The 24,774-nt window shown below is 51.9% G+C and overlaps 1 protein-coding gene across 4 annotated transcripts; it reads right to left on the bottom strand.

The window, feature by feature from the left end:
* Nucleotides 1-1,888: 1,888 nt before the first annotated feature.
* Card19 (caspase recruitment domain family member 19) lies at nucleotides 1,889-13,216 on the bottom strand. Of its 4 annotated transcripts, XM_076837373.2 has the most exons (7): nucleotides 13,113-13,216; nucleotides 6,715-6,857; nucleotides 5,935-5,991; nucleotides 4,541-4,694; nucleotides 3,150-3,209; nucleotides 2,904-2,975; nucleotides 1,889-2,173 (listed from the first exon to the last, which is right to left on the bottom strand). In XM_076837373.2, exons 1-7 carry the CDS (start codon nucleotides 13,117-13,119, stop codon nucleotides 2,058-2,060), a joined length of 609 nt encoding a protein of 202 aa, XP_076693488.1. In that variant the 5' UTR covers nucleotides 13,120-13,216; the 3' UTR covers nucleotides 1,889-2,057. The 4 variants fall into 4 exon arrangements, with proteins under 4 accessions (XP_076693488.1, XP_076693491.1, XP_076693490.1 ...); XM_076837376.2 differs by lacking the exon at nucleotides 3,150-3,209; XM_076837375.2 differs by lacking the exon at nucleotides 5,935-5,991.
* Nucleotides 13,217-24,774: the final 11,558 nt, after the last annotated feature.

Below are 24,774 nucleotides of genomic sequence, written 5' to 3'. Positions count from 1 at the left end.
GCCTGGCCCTGTGCCCATGTGTCCACTTGTGGCGTCATCCCAGAGTTAAGGCCGGCCATGGCCCCTTCCACGTGCCTCTGGAAACCCCCTGTGGAAAATGCACACTCACGATGATTCTGTGTGCTGACAGATGTTATTGTTTCCCCAAAACAGGCTGGTGGGGAGGGCCGGCAGGGAGAGGCAATCAGGTGAAACCATCAGGGGCCCTGGCTCAGGCCCCGCAGCCAGGGCCTTGCATGCATCTGTGTTCACATGCACGTGTGTATAGACATTAAGGAGTGTGTACACTTGTGCAATATGTGAGGACACATGTGTGCATACACATGTATGTGCATAACTACTGTGCACGTGTGTGTACTTGGGTGTATGAGCGTGCAGTGGTGAGCGTGCAGTGGTGAGAGGCAGTGGTGTGGGCAGAGGGCGCAAGAGGTGCCCCCATGCTGGCCTCTTGGCTGCTGTGTGACTTGGCTCTGGGCTTCAGCTTTCTCTTCTGCATAGTGAGGGCAGCAATGTCCCAACCGAGGGACATTGATACCCCAGCTGATACCCCCACTTGTAACAGGATGGAGTTGCAGTTGAGGGTCAGGGGATGTCCACTGGCCTCAGCCTTGGGGATCCCTCAGAGGAGATGCCTGTCAATGTGGCTCACACTGCCTAAGGCAAGAGGCCCTGCGGGGGGGGGGCGGGTGTCTGCTGATGGAAACAAGGCAGAGCACCAGGCCCCTGGTTTGTGTTCACCCTCGTGGTGTCCACAAGGATACTTCCAGGGTAGGTCCTGAGGCTGAGGCCGGCGGTGGAAACAAGATGGGCAGTCCCATCAGGCGCAGGAGCAGACCCTGTTCCAGAGGCACAGGGGCCCCAGTCTCAGGACACCTGAAAGGCTGGCTGTGGCCAAATACCAGGCCCAGGGCAGGGCATGAGAAGCCAGTCCCCAGGACCTCAGATGCATAGTGGCCTTTTTCATTTCTTAAAGATCTAAAAGGTCCTGTGGACTGCTTTGTTCCCAAAGTCTAGCTTTCTTCCCGTGGGCAGGGTGGTTCCCTGCCATAGGTGTGACCACAGATGATTCGGACACGGCTGAAGCCTGGTCCCTGCACCTGCCCAACCCATGCTTGGCAGCACCGACTCCTCATTCACCCTAATGATGGATGGGTGGGCTTGAGGGTTCTAACTCTGTTGGAACCTCTGTTCCCAGGTGATAGTGGCTGGCCTGGGGTGTGAAGGAGCTACGGCTCTGGTGGCTAGATAGTGTCCAAGAGGCCAAGGGAGAGGACCTGGCAAGGAGAGTGGATGCAGGGTGTTTCCTTGGACAATTATAGGAGAGGACAGGGACAAGGTGGACTTGAGCTCAGACCTGGCCGAATATCCTCTTTCCCCCTTTACAACCTGAGTAACACTTTTTCTGGGCCTCAGTGTCCTCATTAGGAAAGTGGGGAGAATGGCCCCTACCTTCCAGGTTTGTTGGAAGAATCAGACTTAACACATGTGAATGCTCAGAACAGCTGAGACCCCCACTGCAGGCCTACAGAGCCCACTGCTACCCCCAACCCATGGTGGCCAGGCCTGGGATTCAGCATCAGCAGCAGAGCTGCCAGGCCAGCGGCCCAAGTCCACCTTCCCCACCTAGGCCCATGGGGCTGGACAGAGACCAGATATGGGTACTACCAAGGGTACTAGGCAGGAAGAGTCAGAAAGGCTCAGAGGTGGAGCCAGAGTGGGGACAGTGTGGGGCACAGCATCAGAGGACATCTGACATGGTGAGCCTCGGTGGGGGGCACCTTGCCCTGGGCCTGGGCTGGACTCAGGTACGAGGAGCACCCTCCTACTGGAGCAGGTACGGTCAGAATCATGTAGGAAATCCTGAGATGAGGGAGAGAGACAGCTTGAGCAGACTTGAACGTTTAATATCATCAAGCACCTTGTGGGATAAAGGTTCTTCATATAGAAATTATAAATAATGAAAAATAGCATTTAGAAAAAGAAGTGCTGGCCCCGGGGTGGGCAGCCATGGGATTCTTTGGTTGAGCCGAGGACAAGATCCTCTAGGTCTGGGTCTGTCACAACGCCCTGAAGTCATCTGCCAGGAAGGCCAGCAGGTAGCGGCTGACATGCCTGTCGATGATGACAGGTGAGAAGCCAAGGATCCGCCGGGCCCCTGGCGACACTTTGGGGTCTGGAAGACACGGAAAGGAAAAATGTAAGAGCCAGTCGTGAAGGGGACTCTGTTCTACCAGGCCAGGTCACAGAGAACTGGAGTCACCGTCACTCCCTCCCACTCTGTCACTTCCTCTCATTCACAGTCTGGGTGTTTGAGTTCACAGACAAGAATCTAGGCAGACCCTGGAGCCCAGGGCTCCCTAGGAGACCCACAGGCCTTCCGTGTGAGGGCTCTGGGGATGTGCACCTGGGCCCCACACCTTTCCTGGGACGACAAATTCAGGCATCACAGAAAAGAGGAGGCAGAGCCGTCTGCACTGCATGGCAGTTGTTGGCCCTCAGGGGTCTCCTGCCTGCTCTCCAGGCCTGTGACACCATGGGCAGAAAGACGAGGCTCTGGGGAAGGTGGCCTGCTCAAGGGCTCCACATGGCTTGAGCTCACAGGTGTGGCAGGGCTTTGCAGCTGCCCCCTCCTTCCAAGGCTCCTCATTCTCTGATGCTGGGGGGAAGCAGGAGCCACCAAGGGCTGGTGGGGGGGGTGGCTCCACACACTCAATCCCTTATGAGCCCTGCCAGGTGGTCCTGAAACCATGTCACTGCACAGGTGGGGAAACTGAGGCAGGAAGAGGCCAGAGGCTCCCGCTGGACGGGCCTCAGGGCCGGCTCTTGGTCAGTGGCTGAGCACAGGCAGGCCTGGGATGCAGCTCTGCTCTCCTGGGGTCTCTTGAGGGCCAACCTGTACCCACCTGGAGGGCAGCAGTAGAGGAAGAGGGCCAGTCCAGCGGCCAAGCCAAGGCCAGCCAGGAAGCTCATGGGTCCTGGGGAGAAACAAGTGTGAACAGGCCCCTGCCCCGAGCCAGAGCAGCTCAGGGGGCCTGTCTACCGAAAGAAAGCCAGGAATGGAGCCCGACGTGGGATGGAGCAGCCCCTGGGCAGAGCCGGAGCCCTGAGGGTGGGAGGAGAGAGAAAGAAAGAGGGGGAGGGGGCGTTACCCCTGTCACTCAGCCCATGGCTCTCGCTGCTCCAGTCGAGCCCTGTGCAATCTGAGTTTTCTGGAAACAAAAACCACAGAGCAGTTAGTCACGGGCCGAGCCCGAGCACAGGGTGGTCACCTCATGGGAAATGCAAGGCAATGCCACCTCCTGAGGCCACTAGGCCCTCCCATGGCCACACAGTGCTGTGTGGCTCTGGCCAGGCCAGGACTTGGCAAGTCAGCCCCCTCAGGGAGCCCTGTGGTTTGGGGTCTTCTTTGGTCAGTTACTGTGACATCATTGTTGTTGGCCACAAGACACCAAATGCAGCATCCATCGTTCAGCCAGCTACTGGCAGGTGGAGACTGTCTTACTAGGGGCAGCTGGGCTGGGGCTTCTCCCCAGGCCCCTCCTTGGTTCTTTCCAGGAAGCCTGTCTGCTGGGCAGGCCCTGGGGGCTTCTAGGAGCCACAGAAGGTGCTTTACTTTCTGCAATGGCACGGGCCCTAGCCTCATTCTGAGGACCCCAGGAACACGTGTGGCTGGGGTGAGAGGGCTGCGTACTCTGCCCTCAAGTGTCCATAGCGTGGAACCTGTGAGGTCTAGGTAGGCCTCTAGGGATCAAAGACACAGGCCTGAGCAGCTTGGGCTGAGTCACGTCATCACTCTGGTTGGGGGCGGCAGCCCCTCCTCCTCCAGCCCCAAGCACAGTGGCCTCAGAATGGAGCCACCATTCCAGCGTTGTTGTACCCTCCCTGGCCCCAGAAGCTCAGAGGACCCCAGACCCTTGGGACTTGCATGCCTCCCAGGGCCTGAGGAGGCAAAACTCTCTAAATCAAAATGCGCAAGCCCTAACTGGCCATCCATGCCTGCGGATGCCCTATAGAAACCCCCGCACGCTCAGGCAAGCTGTGGCAGAAGGTGACGATGTCAGTGTCTGCCATGAATCAGGTCACTCCAAGAAGGGATGGCCTGGGAACACCATGCAGCCATAGGACAGGGCTGCCATCAGTGCGGACAGGAGAGACCCGTGGTGAGTGAAGTTAGGAAAGGAAGGAGGAGCAGATGTAGGGGAGGCTGGCCTCTGAAAACTGACCTGAGAAGGAGGGATAGACTGAAGGAGGAGAGTGGGGAGAGAAAGAGAGAAACAGAGCCCTGGAGATAGGAGGAGAGAGAAGAGGCAGAGAAGGAGAAGTGGGGAGACAGAGGGAGAGAGGGGAGCAGGAAGACAGGAATAGACAGGCAGAGAGATCCCTGCTGGGGTGACACTCTCCCAAGGTGGAGGTGCAGGAAGGAGGGATGCCCAGGCCTGGGCCGCCGCAGACTCAGATGGCCCTGATGCTGTGCACGCCATCAGCAGCCAGCCAGGATGTCCTGCCCGGCCCTCGTGGAGCGTTAGTGGGGGGGACTTACGCAGCACGTGGCGGCTGGGCAGGCAGCTGTGCAGGGGCTGGGCGTGGATGTACAGGGCTCGGTAGAACTCCTGGCAGTCCCGCTCCCCGCTCCGCTGCAGATGGCTCAGGAGGTCACAAAGTCGTAGGCGCAGGGACACTTTGGGGTTCCGAAACTGGGAAAGGAAGAAAGAGCAGGCTGGAAGGGGTGAAGGTGGGTCAGAGCCCCCAGCAGCAGGGTCCACCCACAGATGGCAGTGCCTGCAATACCCATGGCCTCTTAGCCACATCACGTGGCCCTGACAATGCCACAGCATGGGCACTGCTGCCAATCCTTACTCTTTGGGTGGGTAGTGGGGGGAAAACATTCTGGGGAAAAGCACAGGCAGAGGACAGTATCCTGCAGCCACTGGTGGGACGCAGTGTGGCTTCCTGTGGGACTACAGCAGGTTTCTTCAACCCTCTCAGTCTTGGTTTCTTTATTTATAAAAAGGGAATAGTGAACCCACATGGAAAGATCGTTACAGGGTATCAATGAAGTCATGGCATAAGTGCAACTTCTGCGAATTTGCAGTCCCTGAGAACAAGCTTCCAGTATTTAAAAATGAGTTGAGAAATGAATGGGCTCTTCTGACGAGCGTAATGGGTGAACATGTGGTTATAAAGGTCAGTGGACAGAGGGCTTGGACAGGGACCAGGAGGCTGTGGCCTGATGCTTCCCCCTGGTGGTGACGTACATGGCTATAGGGAACCACCACAGCGTGACAAGAGCCAACAGGAGTGTGGTGTAGAGTGGTTCCCCTTTCCACTGTGAAAACACCTAAAAGCTTTCAAAATTTTAAAGATGGGTATGAATTAGACTTTTAGTTACGGCCTGAGATGCATTTGAGTTGATCATTTTAAATCCTTCTGTGACTTTTAAAATAGAGCAGCACCTGAGTCTGCAGCAGCCCACGTTGGGTCTAGCTCTGTCCTGACCAATCCTGCCTGTTCCAGGAGAGCCCCCCGCTCAGGGCAGCCTTGTAAGTGGCACTGTGACTCTCACACCAAGTGAGAACTACAGCTCCAAGTTGGGAAGGGACTCATTCAGGGTCACCCAGTGGTGAGGCCACGGGCAGGACCTGAACTCCAAAGATCTTGTGGGTCTCTGGCACCAGCTGCCCAGCCCTCCAGTCCTGGTGACTGCTGCCAGGGAACGGGCATTTAGGGAGGAGCTGGGGCTTGGGTCAGGGCATGCTCAACTCTCTCATCCAGTGTCCCTGAGCCCTGGGGCACCCTTTAGTGGCCCTTAGCCCCATAGGAGTTGGACAGGATTAGACCTCCTGGGACAGAGCTCAGGAACTGCATCTCAAATGTCACATTCAGTGCAGCCAGTGTGGCATCTACAGCTCTGAGAAAGCCAGGGTGTGACCTCACCTCCTGTGATGGATGACCCAGGGCATGTGACAGCTTCTTGGGCCGCAGCAGCCTTTTCTGTAAAAGGGTGATGGTGGTGGCTACTTGCAGGAACCCTTCTGGATGGAGGGCACCCAGGAACTACTTTCCTGACACATATGAGCCAGTCCCCCCATAGCCTGTCAGTACCCAAGGCTTCATGCCCACTTCCCAGATGGGAAGCTAAGGTCCCAGTGGGACCAACCTCCCTCAGCATTGCAGAACAGGGAGAGTGAGCCTGGCTGTGAGGCAGGCCAGCACCTGTTGGCCTGGAGCCTCGCTGCCCACCTCTGAGAGGCCGGGCTTCCAGCCCCACACAGGCAAGGAAGCAAGTCTTCGCCTCCTTTCATCCTTTGGAAATGCAGTGAGGAGCGGCTGTGGGGCTCCAGGGCGACACAAGCGGGAACTTTCCATCCCTCCCTCCTCAGCCCCTCTCTGCTCTACTTTCCGATCTCCTGCTCTCGTCTGCTATTGTATATTGTCATTGTCACCTCCTGTAGCCCCTCCACAACTCTGGGAGGGGCAGCAGATGTAAGGACATAGGAAGAGACAGGTTGATGTTCTGGGTCTGTTGGGGTCACTCCACAGAGTTTCGACTTGGGCAGCTCTAGTGCCTGGACCCAGGGGTGTCACCGTGAGCTACCCTGAAACATTTGGTGTGTCATCCCCTGAGAAGATGACCACAGTGCCTGCTCCCCCCAGTCTGGAAAGGAAGGGGATCAAGAGGTATCTTGGGTACCCCCACCCTCACCTCCTCAGCACCTTTTCGGCCTCCTTGTTGGTGAGGATCTGTGGGTAGTAGCGATTCAGCTGAAGGATAATCCTGTCCACCTGCTGCTCACTCAGGCGCCCTTGGACTGTCAGGAAAGGCGTGTCCTGCACCAGGCGGTCACAGTAGGTCTGATCTGAAACAGATGCAGGTAGCACAGGACATGAGCCAGTGCAGCTCCATGGGGTCCAAAGACAGCGCCCTTAGTTCTGGTCGTAGGATGCCCCACACCCACTGGGAAGGCAACACGCTCTAGGGGACACACCTGCAGGTTCACAGGTCCCCCCCGCTGCACAGCGGGCATCAAGTGCAGGAGAGCTGTGCTCTGCCCACCAACATGGCTTGCCAGAGATGGACGGGGGCGAGCACAGCGGGAACCCTGGAGGGGCTGCATTTTCTGCCCCCTTTCTATGCCCAAGGGCTTATCATAGGAAATAAACTCAGAGAAATGAAAAAGCCACTTTCCATGGGGCCATCTGGAACTAGTCTGGGTCCAGGGAGGCTGCAGGCAGCTCAGAGAAGGCCCAGGGGCTATGCAGCTCCCCTGCCACGCAGACACAGAAATGCAGGGCTCAGGGGCCTGTGCTGGCCTCACCCTGGCACAGAGCATGTCTAGAAGGCCTTGAGAAGCTTCCACCAACAACAAGCCCGCCCAGGGAGCTGGGATGCTTTGTCTCTTCTCTTACAGAATCTTTTTTAAATCATCATTTTTCTACTGTCTTCTCCATTAAGAACTTGATCAAACTATATTATGTTCCATATATGAATACACTTCAGTGAATCTCACCTTTATGTATATCCATAAAGGCACTAATTAAAACACTAATTAAAATAAATAAAAGAAAGATCAGTAGAGTAAAGGAAAAGGAACAGGGGAGGGAAGAGAGGAAAAGGGGATGAATTGGAGCAAATTACATCCCATAATATTATATATAACTGAAATGAACTCATAACAACAACAGAAAAAAAACGCTTCAGCCCTTCACCATCGCTTCGTCTCTGAGGTCTCAGAGCCACCCTTCCTGCTTTCATGAGTTCTAACGTACAGATCATAGAATCCCAGAGCGATGATTCTCATGAATGTCGCAACCGTGGGAGTCAGGATGAATTGCCTAAAAGTGCTTCTGGCATACGACAGAGAAAACGCAAGGAGATGCCCAAGAAGCCAGCAACAGAAGAAAATGATCCGAAGGGAGTGCCAAAAGCAGTTGGCTCAGAACAGGCTCAGAGACAACTATACCCAGTAGGAAAAGCAAGTACTTCTGGGAAGCAAAGTAAGAAGGTGTCAGGACCCAGGAAGAAGAATGTGAATATCTGGAGCAACAGGTTGCGGGAAAGGAAGTATCTCGTGGCATATGAAGAGATCAGCGACCCTGAGGAAGAAGACTGACTCTGTAAATGACCCTTTGACACATCTTCCATGCCCCTGCAAATATGCTGTTTTGTTCTTATCTGGTCACTTGTTCTCCAAACTCATTCACTTCCCATAATCCCTTGGAGTGCAGCATTGAGGCTAAGATTTCCCACACTTTTCTACTCCCTACTCTTGTGTATCTGAGGACCTTTCCTATCCAGGATGCCATAGGCTCCCAAATCCCAGGTCAGCTCCCAACATGCAGGCTATATCTTCTTATAGCCTAAGAATTCATAGAACAGGACAGGTGAGGGAGTCCCTGTAGCCTAAACAGAGGGCTCACTTGGAGGAGTAGAGGTCCCGACCTTGGGCAACACAGAAGTGTGTGCGTTCTGCAGGTCAGGAGGAAGAGTTAGCAGTGGTAACTCACTGTCACTTCTTTTTCTTCTGTCTTTTCCCCTCAGTTTCAGGGATGTGACCTTCCCATGATGAGAAGCAAAACGTGGTGACCTTTTTTATAGTCATGGGCATGACTCTGAACTTCTGACCTTCAGGTGTATAAGCAAGTTAAAGGAAGAATTCATAACATTAAAAATTTAAGCATCATTTATTTTTACTATATGTTATGTATTCTGTTAGAATTTTTCTTGCTATATGCCCAGAAATCTGTTAGATATTAAAATTTGTTGGGCAAGACATATACCTAATGTATATATCTGTCTGTGTGTATCCATGTGCCTATTTTCAAAAACAAATATTGTTAGATATTCTCTTCATTGAACAGCACTACCTTTCCTCTGCTCCAGGAGGGCCTACCAAAGACATAGATGTTTAATTACAGACTTTTTTCTCTGCATTTACACACACACATACAGGGGTATCACTATGGCCATCTCTTCTCTGCTTTGCCCCACTACTAAGTTGTCTGTCTGGACAAGTGGCCCTCAGTCTGTTTCCTGTTCAACACATGCTTCATGCTGCAAACTCCCATCCTTCATTTATCCTGCATCTGTCACAAACAATTAATAAACATTTGCAAGTGTTTCCTTAAAAAAAAAAAAAAAAACGCTTCATAGAAGGACAGGTCTTTAAAGCTGAGGAGTGGTGGGAGGTGGGCAGGCACAGGATCCCTGTGGGGACTATGGCCACTTAACTTGAGGATATTATATGTAATCTTCATGTTTCTGTGTGTATCTGGAACGTACACAAAAGGAAATAAGCGAGGCTGGTGCTGTAGCTCAGGGGCAGAGCACTTGGCTAACATGTGTGAGGCACTGGGTTCGATCCTTATCACCACATAAAGACAAATAAAATAAAGGCATTCTGTCCATCTACTACTACACCAAAAATTAAAAAAGTAATAAGGGAATAAAAAATGTGTTACAACAAAAAAAAATGAACTAAACACAAAAGCAATAATGGAGGAATCGAGGGTCCAAAAAAGTTATAAAACATACAGAAAACAAGGAGCAAAATGGCAGAAATAGGTCATTCCTTATCAGCAGTTACTTTAAATGTAAATGTAAATAGGTTAATCTCTCTAATCAAAAGGCACAGATTAAGCTGGGCCCAGCTGCTCAGGGGGAAGACTGCAAGTTTGAAGCCAGTCTCTGCAACTTAGATCCTGTCTCAAAATAAAAAAGGATTGTGGATGTAGCTCAGTACCCCTGGCTTCAATCCCCAATAACTAACATATGCGCGCGTGCGCGCGCGCACACACACACACAAAAGAATTGAGCAGACACTGTGAGATGTACAATAAGCAAATAAAAATGCTTAACATTACTAATTGTTAGGAAAATGCAAATCAAAACTATGCTAAAATAGCACTCCATACATACTCATAGCTAAATATTAAAAGAACTAGTGTTGGGGAAGCTGTGAAGAAGTTCAAGTTCTACTTCACTGCAGGTAAAAATGCAAAATAGTGCAGCCACTGTGTGAAACAGCATAACAGTTCCTCAAAACCATAAAGAGAAATTTTAAAGAAAAAATGGGAGTCACAGAAAGCAGATCAACCCCTAATTTAGGGGGAGATTATCTAAGAAGGAGCACAAAAGATCAGAATGACAAATGAGCTGTCTTGATTCTGTACAGGCTGATAGTTATGGACATTTGTCAAAACTTATCCAACTACCCACTAAAAACTACTGCATTTACTAATAAGATTATACTTCTGTAAGGTTGACCTTTTATAAAATAGGGTCATCGTGTTGGAAAAAGTGGGCCCCTTCTCTAGTTTCAATTCTGGGGAAGGAAGCTGCTCTGGTTCACAGCCATTGCCTCTGCCAGTCCCATGCTTTGGCACATCAGCCATGCCATCATTTGCCTAAGCCATCACCATGGCCACACCGGAGGCAATTGGGGACTAGGAACACTGGCTGGCCCAACATCTTGCGTGGAAGATGGATCACCAACAGCCCAGCCACAGTGAGGGGTCGCCCTAAGCACGGGGTCACCCAGTGACCTACCAAAGTCATGTGGCCAGGTGTACTGGGTAGTCTGGCCTCCTCTCTCATTGCAGAGCGAAGATGAACTAGTTGCATGGAGCAACCCCCTGCGGGGTGAACCATACCCTCCGTCCTTCCACCAGCTCTACACAACCCTGCTCATGTTCTCAGAGAAACTGAGGCACAGAAAGCAGATAAGGTATCTGCTCAAGACTCCAGTCAGCTGGGAAGTAACAATTGCAAGGTCAGGACCTGGGTACAGTTGCATTGCACTGGGGCCTCCTCTTGGTGTCCAGATGTTCTGCCTGTCTCATTAACATACAAATCAATGATGTAACTGGCTATATGGGTCTGCTCCCTGCCAGACAGGAGCAAGCCCCAGGCTGCCTATCCAGTGCTGTCTCCCCAAGGTGCACTATGCCATGTACACAAAGCCAAGCATAGTGTGCGCTCACTAAGGAGTTCTGGAATAAATGGGTACTGGTCCAAGGCCCACGGGTGAGGTCTGTTGGTGAACAATGGTCAGCATCCTCTAGCAGCCTCCTCCCACCCTGCAAGCCGCTACCCTAGCAGGGCTTCTGCTGCCCACAAGCCATGAGTCACAGAAGCCCTGAGTCACCTGGCACGGGCAGCACAGCCCAGGGGCTGGGGCTGGCTACATGGCTCCAGGCTGGGCTTCCTGTGGTTCTTGTGAGCTATGCATGCAAACCACACATACACAGCCACTGGGAAGCACCAAAAGACACAAGCAGGGCCCCCACCTCGGAGCCAGGCCCTGGTAAACAAGGTCAAGACTGTTTTCATAGGATAAAGGAAAATGGATTGCCCTGTGAAAAACCCACACATACTTCTGCCAAGACCCACCCATGCCCTGGCCTTCCTGCCCAGCTGATGTCAAGCAAATGGATGCCACTCTGGTCACCCCAGTCTGAATTCTTTCTCCTCATCCCAGACCAAAGCCCTCAGCCTGGCATCTAGGGCCCTAGGGCAGTTCTCATCAGACCCCAACAGGCCCCAGAGCCCGCCTGCTTGGGCCAAGAGCCCACAACCATGCCAGGGTTGAGAACAATTAGTTAACTGGTACCCAGCCTATTGTCCTCCTGAGTTCCTCTAGCCCCACCCTACTCAGGTCCAGACCCTTAGGCATCAACCGTCTTCCCAAATCTCTTCCAGAAGCCCCTCTTGTCCCAGCATCCAGTTTAACTAAGCTAACTCCACAGCACACCACGAGTTGGGGAACTTCAGCTGAACACCTGCCCTGGCAGACACCGTCTTCAGTGTTCTCCGGACACCTGCTCATGTGTGCTTGCTGGAGTGAGAACTGTCTAGAGGTCTAGCAAGGAGATGGTAGGAAGAAAGGGTGCACTGTTTCCACAGTCTGGAGGACCTGGCTGTGGCCTCTCAGTTGGAGGACCCCTTCATCAAGAAGCCTTCTCTGGCCCCCTGTTCCCCTTGGAGTGAGCTACCTCTATATTCAGCGAGCCCAGCCCCTATCATAGCCCTTAAAGGCCAACACAGCTGCAAGCTGTGTGTCTCAGGCATCCTGATGAACTTGCTAAAGGAGCTGGGCACTGAAGGCGCTGGGCCCAGGGCTCTCACTCAGCCTCTGCCACTTTGTTTCCTCGATCATATACAGACATAACATTCCCCAGGAAGTGACCATGCAGGACCCAGTACATACTAGGTACTCAGAAATGGCAACCACAAATAAGAAGGGTGTGTGGCAATGACAAAAGGGAGCAGGTGGCAGCTGGGATCTCCTCTGGCCTGGTATCCTGGAAGTTACTAGGTTCCAGCTCATGAGTCCCTATTTTTGTGCAGGACTCAGGCCCAGACTCCAATGAGTGCAGAGGAGGGGAGTGAAGACTTCTGGAGCCACTCTGACCCCCTGGGTCACCTCATGTGGCAGAAAAGTGAGACTCTTAGGAACAAGGTGTAGCATCTGGGAGCTCCCATATTCCTCCAACTGCTCTGCCATGGGGTCCCTCACTGGCCCATCACTCCCGGGAACCTCTTTCACAGGGAAAAGTCCATAGAGCAGGAGATGAGAAAGAAGGTGTGTGGCTCCCCCAACCAGAGAGACCCTGGGGAATGGGGGAGGCAGGTTGGAGCCACTAAGTCTGGAGCACAAATGTCTTGAGGAGAGTCCAGCTGGTGTCTCCGATTTCCCCCAGCCTGTCCGGGGTAAAGGGGTGCGGCTGGAACCCGAGGGAGCAGGAAGTGCTCGAGTCCCAAGAGTACCACACAGTGCCCAGGTTATCTCCTTGCCCAAATCACTGCGGCCCCGCAGTGAGTACCACTTCCTACTTCCAGACCCAATCCCATCCCGGGACGCCTCTCCAACCCACAGATGCAGCGGCAGAGCCCGACCGTGGCACGCACTGCGCCCGCGCTCACCTGTGATCTCTGCCTCCTGGGTCCGAACCTGGCGCCCCGCCCTCTGTGCCTGAAGACCCCCGGCGCCCACCGCCCCACCGCGCAGAGCCCAGGGAAACCCCCGACACGCGCGATGCTGCACCCGAGTGGCTGCCAACAGCTGACCACCAAGGTCACTCGGCTCCTGCCGCTGGCCTGGCCCTGCGCCCACCTGTCATGGCGGCCGGCACGGCTGTTCGCCCCTCTGTCCGCCGCCCGGCCCCCTGGCTCCGGTGACCGCCGCCCGCAGGTCGGGCCCTAAGCCCCGCCTCTTCCCGCTAGTCCCCGCCCGAATGCGACGGCGACGTCGCCGCCAGCTCTAAACCCCGCCCTTCGACTTGCCCCGCCTCCTCGAGGGCTGGGCTACGACGCCGCGAGGAGCTCCTAGCCCCGCCCCTTCCAGATGGGCCAGGCTCAGGAAGCGCCGGCGGCGCACCGCCTGGCTTCTAAGCCACGCCCCTCATCCGAGACCCGCCCTCGCGGTCCTGGACTTCGGCGCCGCCGGGACCAGAGCCCCACCCCTCGACGAAGCCCGCCCCTGAGGGCGCCGCCCGGAGTCCCTCTCCCCTAGCGTCATTTCTGACGCCGCGAGGAGCCCCGAATCTCGACCCCCGTTGGCCACGCCCCTCGGCCAAGCCCCGCCCCCAACAAGCCTCTCCCAAAGCCCAAGAGCCCCTCCCAGGCCACGAGCCTCCGAGTCTTTGGCCACGCCCCGACGGCCCCGCCTGCTTGCCGGGTTGAGATCCTGGAGGCCTGGGTGCTGCCAGTCTCCTGCCTTTCAGCTCCGCCCCTGACTACCGCACCTACCTTTGACTTGAGGAAGCTGAGACTCAGAGAAGACAAGATTTACCCAAGGTCAAGCAGGAGGTCAGTCCAGGGGCAAAAGTCCAGTGGGCATCCAGTAGCCCCCAGAGGTCAACCAAAGTAAGTAGGGCTTGAACAGTGACGTTCCTCCAGTCCAGGGGAGACTTGGGACTCAACAGTGTGGCCTGGGTGTGGTGGTTTCCCATTGAGGCACCCATCTTTAAAAGAAAACACTGGCCTAGCATTTTGGCCCTAACTAGGTGTCGCGATGGCAATAGGTGCGACTTAACGAAGTCGAGGGGGAGAAATAAAGAATGTCCACGCACTTCTGCCTTTGTCCAGTCCCTCAATACAATTTCATTCTATAGGTTCTTAAGCAAGAACATGACCATCCTTAATGCTAGGCACTGCAATAGACATCATCAATTCACAGCAAACAATTGTAGATTGATTTTAAGCACTGCAAACACACCTAATCACGACAGCTCATGACAGACATTCCCTCTGCAAATCAAAAATTTCATGCCTTAGGCTTTAAGTGCAGAAGATGCACACTCACTCAGACCGTGGTGATCAGGTCAGGAACCAAGGCAGGCTTCTCCTGGGCTGGTTGAAGAAAGGGTCATCGTAGGGAAAAGTCACCGTTTTCACCAGGGTCAAGATGTGGCTGTAGAGTTGGAGAGCAGAGGATCAGGCAAAGGATGAGAAGAGTTGAGGTGTCGGTCCAGGTCCTCATTAGGCTCTCTGGCCTGAGGGCATCAGTGTCAGCTGGCTGAACAGACGTTCATTTGCTCCTTCATTCATACTAAATTTTGGGACTTTTGACCACCCTTTCAATCCCTATCAGCTGCCACCAGATCTCTCAGCAATGCCATTTACCATTTACCCTGGGGTTAAAGTATCTGATCTGGTGGTCCCCACCCTGATTTTCTTGAGTTTCCCCCTTATGGGGCGAGGACAACATGCCAGAGTCTTCACTCTGAGGTTGGGATGGAGTGACTTGTTTGTGCCTGAGGGCCACACTGGAGGGCTCCATTAGGGGTGCCTGGTGAGACTGCAGGTTTCAGACTGGAGTTTTGAATAGGAGTTGTCTTCTCAGGCCTAAGGACATCCTTACACTAAGGAAGTCAGTTAACCTGCCTGAGCCTTAATTTCCCCACCTATAAAATGGGTGGCTTTGGACAACTCTCTTACCTTCCTGCCCACTACCCCCTCAGTCACAGGCCTGGCCTTTCCAGTTCTGATGCCCACCACAGGAAGCCCTAACCCCATATGATGCAAATGGGCCCTGTCCCAGCTATGAAATGGACACCTGTTATGTAGGGGGGTGGTGACCAGGGCCTCAGAGCCATCAACAGCGGACAAGTATTTGGCTTTACTTGTCTTCTCTTCCTGTGCCAGCTGTGCCGAATGAGCACACTGATGTGATGTGTTGGAAGCTGACCAGGAAGGGGGGCCCAAGCTCAGGGTTCACTTCTGGGACAGCACAATGGTCTCTGCGGTCCATGTGACCTGCATCACTGCCTCAGTTCTCCCCTGTGCTTCAGTCTCTCTTTCTAAAGGGGGCTTACAGGGTAACCCTGAGATTGTGTTGCAGTTATCACCAGGAACCCCCAATTTTGGGGCAGAGTTGTGGTGGTTACTGTACACACTCCTCCCCAAAAACTGGTGAAGAGCCCTGCTCAGCTTCCCCACAAGGCAGAGCAGTTTCAGGGCAGGTAGGAGGCAGTCCTCAGTGCCAGTCTGGGGCAAGCAGAGGAACAGTATGTGCAGACCCTGCCGCAGGGCAGGTGTGTGCCCTGGCCTGTGCCTACTCCTGGGAAAACCTGGGATACCTTCTCCCGCACAGACCCCAGATCCCCGTTGCCACGGTTGAATGCGGCCATATGTATCACACTGTGTTGTGGCACCTAGCACTGAGCCCTCTGCATTCATTTTACCCCTGAGAAGTAATGACAAAGTCATAAGTGCCAGGACTGGGTAGGGACAGCGGGAGCTCCAGGTACTGCCCACTTTCAGGGAATCCTGGCGCCTTCTGGGAAGGCCAACATCCCACCTTCACATGGACAGTGAAACTAAGGCTTAGAGCAGTCCCTTGTCCTAGGTCTAGCAGCCAGGAGGGGGTCTCCCAAGTGCAGGCTGCTGCGCTTCAGCAATCCAGGCTTTGTATAGGATTTGGCCTAAGGACTGCACCCCAACTCATAGGGACTCTACACCTTGTACCACTCAGGATGTGACCTCCAAGCCTCCAGGGACATCAGGCCTCAGCTGGAGGAGGGAAACTTCAGACTACTAGCCCTGATGCCTACCCCAGAGGCTGCAAGTGGGTACAGGTGTCCCAAAGTCCAAGGGTGGGCCCTGGGCACTCTCCCCAACTCTCCAGGCTGGGGGTGGAAGTGGGAATAATGCTGGCATCCTCCCTTCTGTCTGGCTTCTGCTGGCTGCAGCTAAGTGGGCCCCAGTGGAAAGTGAGCCCCTGCAGATTGATAGAGTTGGGGTCCTAAACCCTCAGCGGCTTCTCAGGCACTATGAGTCTCACAGGGTGGGAGGACCCAGATCACCCTGTGCAGAATTCTGTGCCATGTAATGTTGCCCTTCACCTCCTGGAGAGCAACTGAAAACCCTGTCCTTGGATATTATCAGAAAAATCATTCAGGACTATTGCAGTAGGGGAAAAGAGACTCGGTATAGACGGGGCTCAATCTGGTCACCATAGCACGGCCTCCCAGCTATTCAGGAGGCTGAGGCATGAATATTGAAAGTTAGAGGCCACCCTCAGAAACTTAAGGAGACTCTGTTTCAAAATAAAAATATAAAATCAAAAATATCAAGAGCTCAGTGGTAGAGTGCTCCTGGGGTCAATCCCCAGTAATGTGTGCACAAGTGCATGTACACACACATACGTGCGTGCACACACACAGTTCACAACTGGACTCAACACTGAATATAGCAAGGACAATTGGGAATTTATAGTCAAGGGGCAGTGGCAGGGCTGGGGCTGGACAGTGGGTGAAAAATTACTAAAGACACCAAGAGTAGGAGGGCATTCTGGCTAAACCAACTGCATGTCCCCATCCAAACCCATGTTGAAAGTTAATCTTCATTGTGAGATATTTGGAGGTGGGACCAAGTGTGATCATTAAGATTAGGGCTCTGCCCTCTGAATGGGTGAATCCATCATGGCTCAGTGGAATAATGGATTATTGAGGGAGTGGCTTTGTTATAAAAACAAGCCCGCTCTGTTTGACCATGTGATGCCCTCCACCATGCCATGACCTAGCAAGAGCACCCTCATCAGATGCCGCACCATGCTCCACAACTAAATAGAACTGTATTCTTGGAATACCAGACTATGGTATTCAGTTAGAGCAACAGAAAATGGGCCAATTGACCTAACAGGATTCTTGCTAAAGGCAGGCCAGGGCAATCAGATATCACCCGGGCATGGCGGTGGGGGATGAGCCCGATCAGTTATCAAGGGGGTTCGGATATGGAGTTTGCTGGGCTCTTGCTAAACTGACTCCACAGCTTTCTTTGCTCAACCTGGATTTAACAAGGAAGTGCACACGTGGTCCTAGGGGAAGGTGAAGGAGTCCAACTAAAGTTTGGTCAGGTAAAGAACTGGCAGGGTCACAAATTCCCTGTCCCTAACACCCTGGCCCAGTTTGTCACCTTGACATGTTTTTTATCTGATCAGAAAGTAAACACAGTTTTGAAGTTGCACAGGGAAACTTGGCCCTCTGCGGGTGCTTTGTGCTGGGCAGGTGGAGCACTTCCCTGGTTTTCACTGGCCAGCCCCCTCCTTACTGCAGGCTCTGCTCACCTGCCCCTTTCAACAGAACACCTCCCTCCCCAGTACATCCCACATCCAGCCCACTCCCACCTCTGTGACCACCACCCCATTTCTTCAGTGGAAGGTGGCAGCCACTTCCCCACTGGTTCCCTCTGCCTTGTCCTGTCCCCATAGCCAGTCTGTACATAGGAGCCACAGGGGCCGTGACCCCGAGTTGGACCGTGTCCCCTGGGCTCGCAGTCGTCCTATTCTTCCAGCAGCCACCTGTGCTATTTACAGACCTTTGCATGTGTTGTGCCCTCCACCAAAATGTCCTTCCTATGGCCCCGTCTGAAATCCTCCCTCCCTTGGGCTCTGCTCCAGTGTCCCCAAGTCTCCATTCTTCAGAGTGTTATCACTGCCTGATAAATGGCTTCCCTACTGGCCGTCATGCTACAGAATCCACTCCACATGGCTAGTATGCAGGAGGTGCTTAATGAATGCACATGAATAACATGTTGACAACTCAGAAGGACAGCCAGGTGTGTTGGAATAGGCCTGTAGTCCCAACTACTCAGGAGGCGAGGACAGACACTATAAGACAGGGTGATGGGGCCAGAGTGGCCTTCTTGAGAGGCTGAGGCTGAAGACAGGGTGTTCCCAGGCCAGGGCAGGGGTCATGGCCCCCATGGGCTGCTGGAGGCCTGCTTGGCTGGAGCCAACCACAACCATGCACAAAGGCAGCGTGCGTGGTGAGGAAAAGCAAGAACATGCTCCTCCCACACCACACATCACCAGGGGGCACCATTCATCCATTCATTTATTTATTAAATCATTCAACAAGTGTCTCCTAAACATGTGCCCAACCCAGAGTTAGATCCCAGGGAGGCAGAGGAAGTCCTGCTCCACAGAGCCCCTGTGACCAGAGGACACAAGTAATCATGCTAGTAAGTGCTATGAAGGACAGTTAGAGAGGCAAATGGTGGCTGGTGGGGCCACCTGACTCCAAGACAGCCCTAGTGGTGACATCCCTGTAGTGTCCTCCTACAGTGACCCAGGCTGATCTGTGTGACCAGTGAAGGGGGCAGAGGTCTTGGTGTGTAATTTCTTTTTTTTATTATTTTTTATTATTAGTTGTTCAAAACATTACATAGTTCTTGACATATCATATTTCATACATTTGATTCAAGTGGGTTATGAACTCCCATTTTTACCCCGTATACAGATTGCAGAATCACATCGGTTACACATCCACTTTTTTACATACTGCCATACTAGTGTCGTTGTGTTCTGCTGCCTTTCCTATCCTCTACTATCCCCCCTCCCCTCCCCTCCCCTCCCATCTTCTCTCTCTACCCCATCTACTGTAATTCATTTCTCCCCCTTGTTTTTTCCCCCTTTCCCCTCACTTCCTCTTATATGTAATTTTGTATAACAATGAGGGTCTCCTTCCATTTCCATGCAATTTCCCTTCTCTCTCCCTTTCCCTCCCACCTCTCCTCCCTGTTTAATGTTAATATTCTTCTCATGCTCTTCCTCCCTGCTCTGTTCTTAGTTGTTCTCCTTATATCAAAGAAGACATTTGGCATTTGTTTTTAGGGATTGGCTAGCTTCACTTAATCTGCTCTAATGCCATCCATTTCCCTGCAAATTCCATGATTTTGTCATTTTTTAGTGCAGAGTAATACTCCATTGTGTATAAATGCCACATTTTATTTTTATCCATTCATCTTTTGAAGGGCATCTGGGTTGGTTCCACAGTCTAGCTATTGTGAATTGTGCTGCTATGAACATCAATGTAGCAGTATCCCTATAGTACGCTCTTTTAAGGTCTTCAGGGAATAGTCCAAGAAGGGGAATAGCTGGGTCAAATGGTGGTTCCATTCCCAGCTTTCCAAGGAATCTCCATACTGCTTTCCAAATTGGCCGCACCAATTTGCAGTCCCACCAGCAATGTACAAGTGTACCCTTTTCCCCACATCCTCGCCAGCACTTGTTGCTGTTTGACTTCATAATGGCTACCAATCTTACTGGAGTGAGATGGTATCTTAGGGTGGTTTTGATTTGCATTTCTCTGACTTCTAGAGATGGTGAGCATTTTTTCATGTACTTGTTGATTGATTGTATGTCCTCCTCTGAGAAGTGTCTGTTCAGGTGCTTGGCCCATTTGTTGATTGGGTTATTTGTTTTCTTATTGTTTAATTTTTTGAGTTCTTTGTATACTCTGGATATTAGGGCTCTATCTGAAGTGTGAGGAGTAAAAATTTGTTCCCAGGATGTAGGCTCCCTATTTACCTCTCTTATTGTTTCTCTTGCTGAGAAAAAACTTTTTAGTTTAAGTAAGTCCCATTTGTTGATTCTTGTTATTAACTCTTGTGCTATGAGTGTCCTATTAAGGAATTTGGAGCCCGACCCTACAATATGTAGATCGGAGCCACCTTTTTCTTCTATCAGATGCAGAGTCTCTGATTTGATATCAAGCTCCTTGATCCATTTTGAGTTAACTTTTGTGCATGGCAAGAGAAAGGGATTCAGTTTCATTTTGTTGCATATGGATTTCCAGTTTTCCTAGCACTATTTATTGAAGATGCTATCCTTCCTCCATTGCATGCTTTTAGCCCCTTTATCAAATATAAGATAGTTGTAGTTTTGTGGATTGGTCTCTGTGTCCTCTATTCTGTACCATTGGTCCACCCGCCTGTTTTGGTACCAGTACCATGCTGTTTTTGTTACTATTGCTCTGTAGTATAGTTTGAAATCTGGTATCACTATTTGGTGTGTAATTTCTAAGGCTGGGTCTCAGAGGTGCTGAGGTGTCAGCCTTGTGCCTTTGGATAGCTTGTTCTGAGGGAAGCAGCAGCCATGTTATTAGGATGCTCAGCCAGCCCTGTGGAGGCCCCCAGCCAATTTCCATGAGTGAGTCAATCCCCTTGGAAATGGATCCTCCCTCCCAGTGAAGCCCTCAGATAGGACCATCCCTGGCTGACATCTGTCCATATATCACAAGAGACCCTGAGCCCGAATTTCTGATACACATAATAATATATATTATAATATATAACATGTACTTATATATAATATATTATATATTATATATATATATAAAAACCAAAAGGCGGAAACTGTTCAGATGTCCATCAGTGGATGAATGGATAAATAATATGTGGTCCATTCATACAGCTGGAATATTATTCAGCCTTAAAAAAGAAAGACAGGGCTGGGGTTGTTGCTCTGTGGTAGAGCCTTGCCTGGCATCTGTGAGGCCCTGGGTTTGATCCCCAGCACCACATATAAACAAACAAATAAAAAGTCCATTGACAACTAAAAAAAAATATTAAAAAAAAAAAAAAGGAAGGACAGCCAGGTGTGTTGGAACAGGCCTGTAGTCCCAACTACTCAGGAGGCTGAGGCAGGAGGATCACTTGAGCTCATGAGTTCGAGGCCAGCCTGGGCAATATAGTAAGACCTCCATCTCAAAAAGAAAAAAAAACACTTAAGAGGGACAGTGTTTCAGTCTGAGAAGATGAAAAGGTCTGCAGATAGATGGGGGTGATGTAACAGTATGAATGTATTTGATGTCACTGAACTGTATGTTTAAAAATGGTTAAAATGGCACATTTATGTGTATTTTTCTACAATAAAAAACAATAGTGATAAAACAGAGGTGTGGAAATGAGCTCTGGGGGGCTCGACTGGAGGCAAAGAGACCAGGAGGCCACTTTAATGGTCTGGGCTTGGGATGGGGGCAAGTGTGGAGCGAGTTAGGGGGAATCTCGATAAGCCAGAGGACTTGCTGAAGGATTGACCGTGAGGCCTGAAGGAAAGGGAAAAGCCCTGGGTGCTGGCCTGGAGGAAGGGAGGGAGACCAGACTAGTGATTGCTGTGCCCACAGAGCGCTGTCAGGGACCCCACCTGAGGAACTGGCACACCCACTTCCTGTCTCTTGGGATGCTTCCTCTTGAAACTCAGCTGCTGTGGTGCAGGAAAGATCAGGTCACATGATGTTTCCACCGACAGCCTCAGTTAAGGTCCCACTAGACATACTAGAAGACACTTCTGGAAGATTCCACCCCCGGCCACTGCCCAAATGCAGTGGCATGTGAGAAACAAGCAGAAGCAAGAACCACCTCACTGAGCCCAGAAAATATGCAGAAAGAACCAGGACGGGGGGGGGGGTGGAGACAGCATGTGGGGGGCCACTGCTATTGTTTTAAGCCACCTCATTTGAGGTTGATTAGCTCCATAGCAATAGAAAAAGGAAGCAGACAGGTAACCAACTTTCCCCCCAAAGTCTCTCTATTGGGGAAATACTCTGCAGAGTAGTGATGTCTCCTTTGTGCCCAGTTCCATTAACGCGTCATTCTGGGGGGACTCATACGTTTCTTTGATAATTCGGCTTTGCATTCTCTGAAGTCATTGTTCTCACCAACTCTAAATTGAAGACAGCTGAATCAGGCCTCAGTGGACTTGAATCAGCATGATGTTGCTCATGGCCATCTGGTACCCCTGGAGAGTGACCTCCTGGTACCTTAGTGAGGTCAGTCTGGTTGAGGTGACATGAGCAAAACCCATGAATGTGACTTCTTTTCAGGCCAGAGCATTTTGTGGCTGGTGCAAGCCCCTTCAACATCCCCCTCCTCTGTCACAGATTGTGGACACTTGCATTGGAATGGGGCATGCTTCGCGAGCCAAGGGCTCTGGTGACACCATTGAGCAGAGTCCCTACCCATCAGCTGGACATGTTCTGTGAGCTGGAAATAAACTTAGTGGTTTGAGACCCTGAGATTCGGGGAGTTATTTGTTTCAGCCACATAAACCTCTCAGATGTCAACAGATATCATAAAAATTACTGATTTCTTGAACCAAAGTTATGGTTTAGATATGAGGTGTCCCCCCAAAGCTCTTGTGTGATAAAATGTGAGAAAGTTTACAGGTGAAATGACTGTTATGAGAGTTTTAACCTAATCAGTACATTAATCCCCCAATATTGACCGGGTGGTCACTGTAGGCAGGTAGCGTGTGGCTGGAGGAGGTGGGGTGTTGGGGGGTGTGCCTTTGGGGTCTATATTTTGTTCTTGGTGAGCAGAGCTCTCTGCTTTCCTGTCTAACATTCCCACCATGATGTTCTGCTTTACCTCAGGCCCAAAGGAATGGAGCAGGCCCTGTCTGCACTGAGATCACTGAAACCCCAGATGAGCTTTCCCTCCTTAAAATTGTTCTTGTAGGTCTTTTGATCACAGCAGCAAAATAGCTGACTAAAACAATAAGTGAAGAGCCATGTGGCCTCAGGCAGAAGTGGTGCTCAGGCCCTGCAGGAAGCAAGATAGGCTCCTCCGGGAAACCACAGGGCAACATGGTGGTAAGCGGTCCCTCTGGTCCCGGGAAACGGACATCTAGGGGTTTTATTTGGGGGATGGCAATTGGGGGCTAGCTCCCCCTTTGCTTATTCCCAGAGGAGGAGCCTCATAGCTCCAACTACCCTGAGGGAGAACGTGGCTCCTGCTCCAGGCTGAGGTCTAGTCCAGCTGTACCCCCAGGTTGTGCTGCAGACTTTGGGGGTGGTGGAGGTGCAGTGTGCTGTACTTCCTGCGGCTGGAGCGCCACAGCTCCCCTGGACAGCAGCTCTGCCCTGCTAGGCCCCTTGTTGCTCCCCACCCCTCTTGCCTTCCACCTTCTGCAGCCCCTCCGTGGCCATCTGGATACTCATTTGTGACTCTCAGCTACTAAGAGCGGCAGTGGCTAGGGTCAGCCACCTGGGCACACCTTCAGGGCAGGCCTCTCACCCCTGACTGCCCCATGTGGCCTCTGCCAGCTTGGTTCTCACCTTACCCTGATGGGGTATGAAGAGGGCTTGGTGGGGCTGGGACTTGGCATGAGGAGAGCCTAGAGCCATTGTCACCCATGCCAAACCCTGGCCAGGGCTCTGAAGACCCAGAAGGAACTTGGTGGTTTCTGACCCCTGCATCCAGATCCACAGCAGCCTGGCCACCTGGGCACTGCCCAAAGTCCTATGCCTGAGCCTTCCATGTCCTGCTCTATAGCCCAAGCAGGATATGCAAGCTCAATCCCTGGCTGCAGTCCTTTGTTGGAAAGCTATCAGTCGGAAATAGGACATCCAGGTATCTCTCAGCTGGGAACTTATCACATCTAGGGTGTTCATCAGATGCATCAAGTATTTGGTTATCAGTGACATGAAAACTTGACAAATACTTTGTAGGCAAGGAGCAACAAGAGTTACAGACCGCTGCTCAGGCTCCTTCTAGACCTTAGGCTCCTCTTCTGGTTCTTCCTCATGACCCCAGTGTGGCTGTTGGGCCTCTAGGTAGGAAGCAGCGGAAAGTCAACTTTTTTCAATGGCCAGAAACAGGTCACACTCCAAATTGTGGAAGGCTGCATATATTTTTAATTGACCCAGACAAATATGGAGCTCAGAGGTGAAGGGAGGATGGGACCTAGAGCTATGGGATGATCTCCATCTTTTTTTTTTTGGATACTGGGGATTGAACCCAGTGGTGCTTAACCACTGAGCCATATCCCCAGTCCTTTTATATTTTGAGACAGGGTCTCTGTAAGTTACTCGGGGCCTAAGTTGCTAAGGCTGGCTTTGAACTTTCGATCCTCCTGCCTCATCCTCCCAAATCACTGGGATTACAGGTGTGCACCTTCATGCCCAGCTCCCAAGTTCATCTTAAACTAAAACAAGAGGGCAGCATCTTCTAATGCCAGGAGTGCCCTGGTTGGATGCACGCAAAATACAGCTGGGCTGCCCAAGCTGTTCTGAGACCGGGCTAGAGGGGTAAGAGCTGGGGCCCTCTTCTATAAACTTGTCTTGGTAAGTAACTGACCCAAAGGTTTGTGGTGGCTCTGATCCCCCCCTCCCCCCGCCCCCAGTGCTAGGAATCAAACCCAAGGTTTATCAGCTGCCACTGCCAGTGTGGCCCCATGCTGAACTTTTCTTTTTTTGTTCAGGTGATTGAACCCAGTGGGGCTATACCACTGAGCTACACTCTCAGCCATTTAAATTTTATTTTGAGACAGGGTCTTGCTAAGTTGCCCAGGCCAGCCTTGAACTTGTGATCCTCCTGGCTCAGCCTCCCGAGTCATTGGGATTACAGGCATGTGCCACTGTGCAGGGCTCCTTGGTGTTAAAGCGCATCCCTCATTTCTTCACCACTTCCCAGCTGTGGAGCCTAACACCCCACCCTGGACCCTGGGGCCACCTTGGTGAACAGGACAGAGCAGAAGACTTCCAAGGCTG

Source organism: Callospermophilus lateralis, chromosome 17 (assembly GCF_048772815.1).
Source record: "Callospermophilus lateralis isolate mCalLat2 chromosome 17, mCalLat2.hap1, whole genome shotgun sequence".
In the NCBI taxonomy this organism is placed as follows: Eukaryota; Metazoa; Chordata; class Mammalia; order Rodentia; family Sciuridae; genus Callospermophilus; species Callospermophilus lateralis.
This window is presented reverse-complemented; position numbering and strand designations above follow the sequence as displayed.

What these genes read in the sequence shown, in the direction of transcription:
- Card19 (XM_076837373.2), bottom strand. An exon ending in GCCCAGCCGCCACGTGCTGC is followed by an intron (nt 3,210 to 4,540) that starts GTAAGTCCCCCC and finishes TTTTGTTTCCAG; the next exon opens with AAAACTCAGATTGCACAGGG. An exon ending in CCATGGGCTGAGTGACAGGG is followed by an intron (nt 2,976 to 3,149) that starts GTAACGCCCCCT and finishes GTTTCTCCCCAG; the next exon opens with GACCCATGAGCTTCCTGGCT.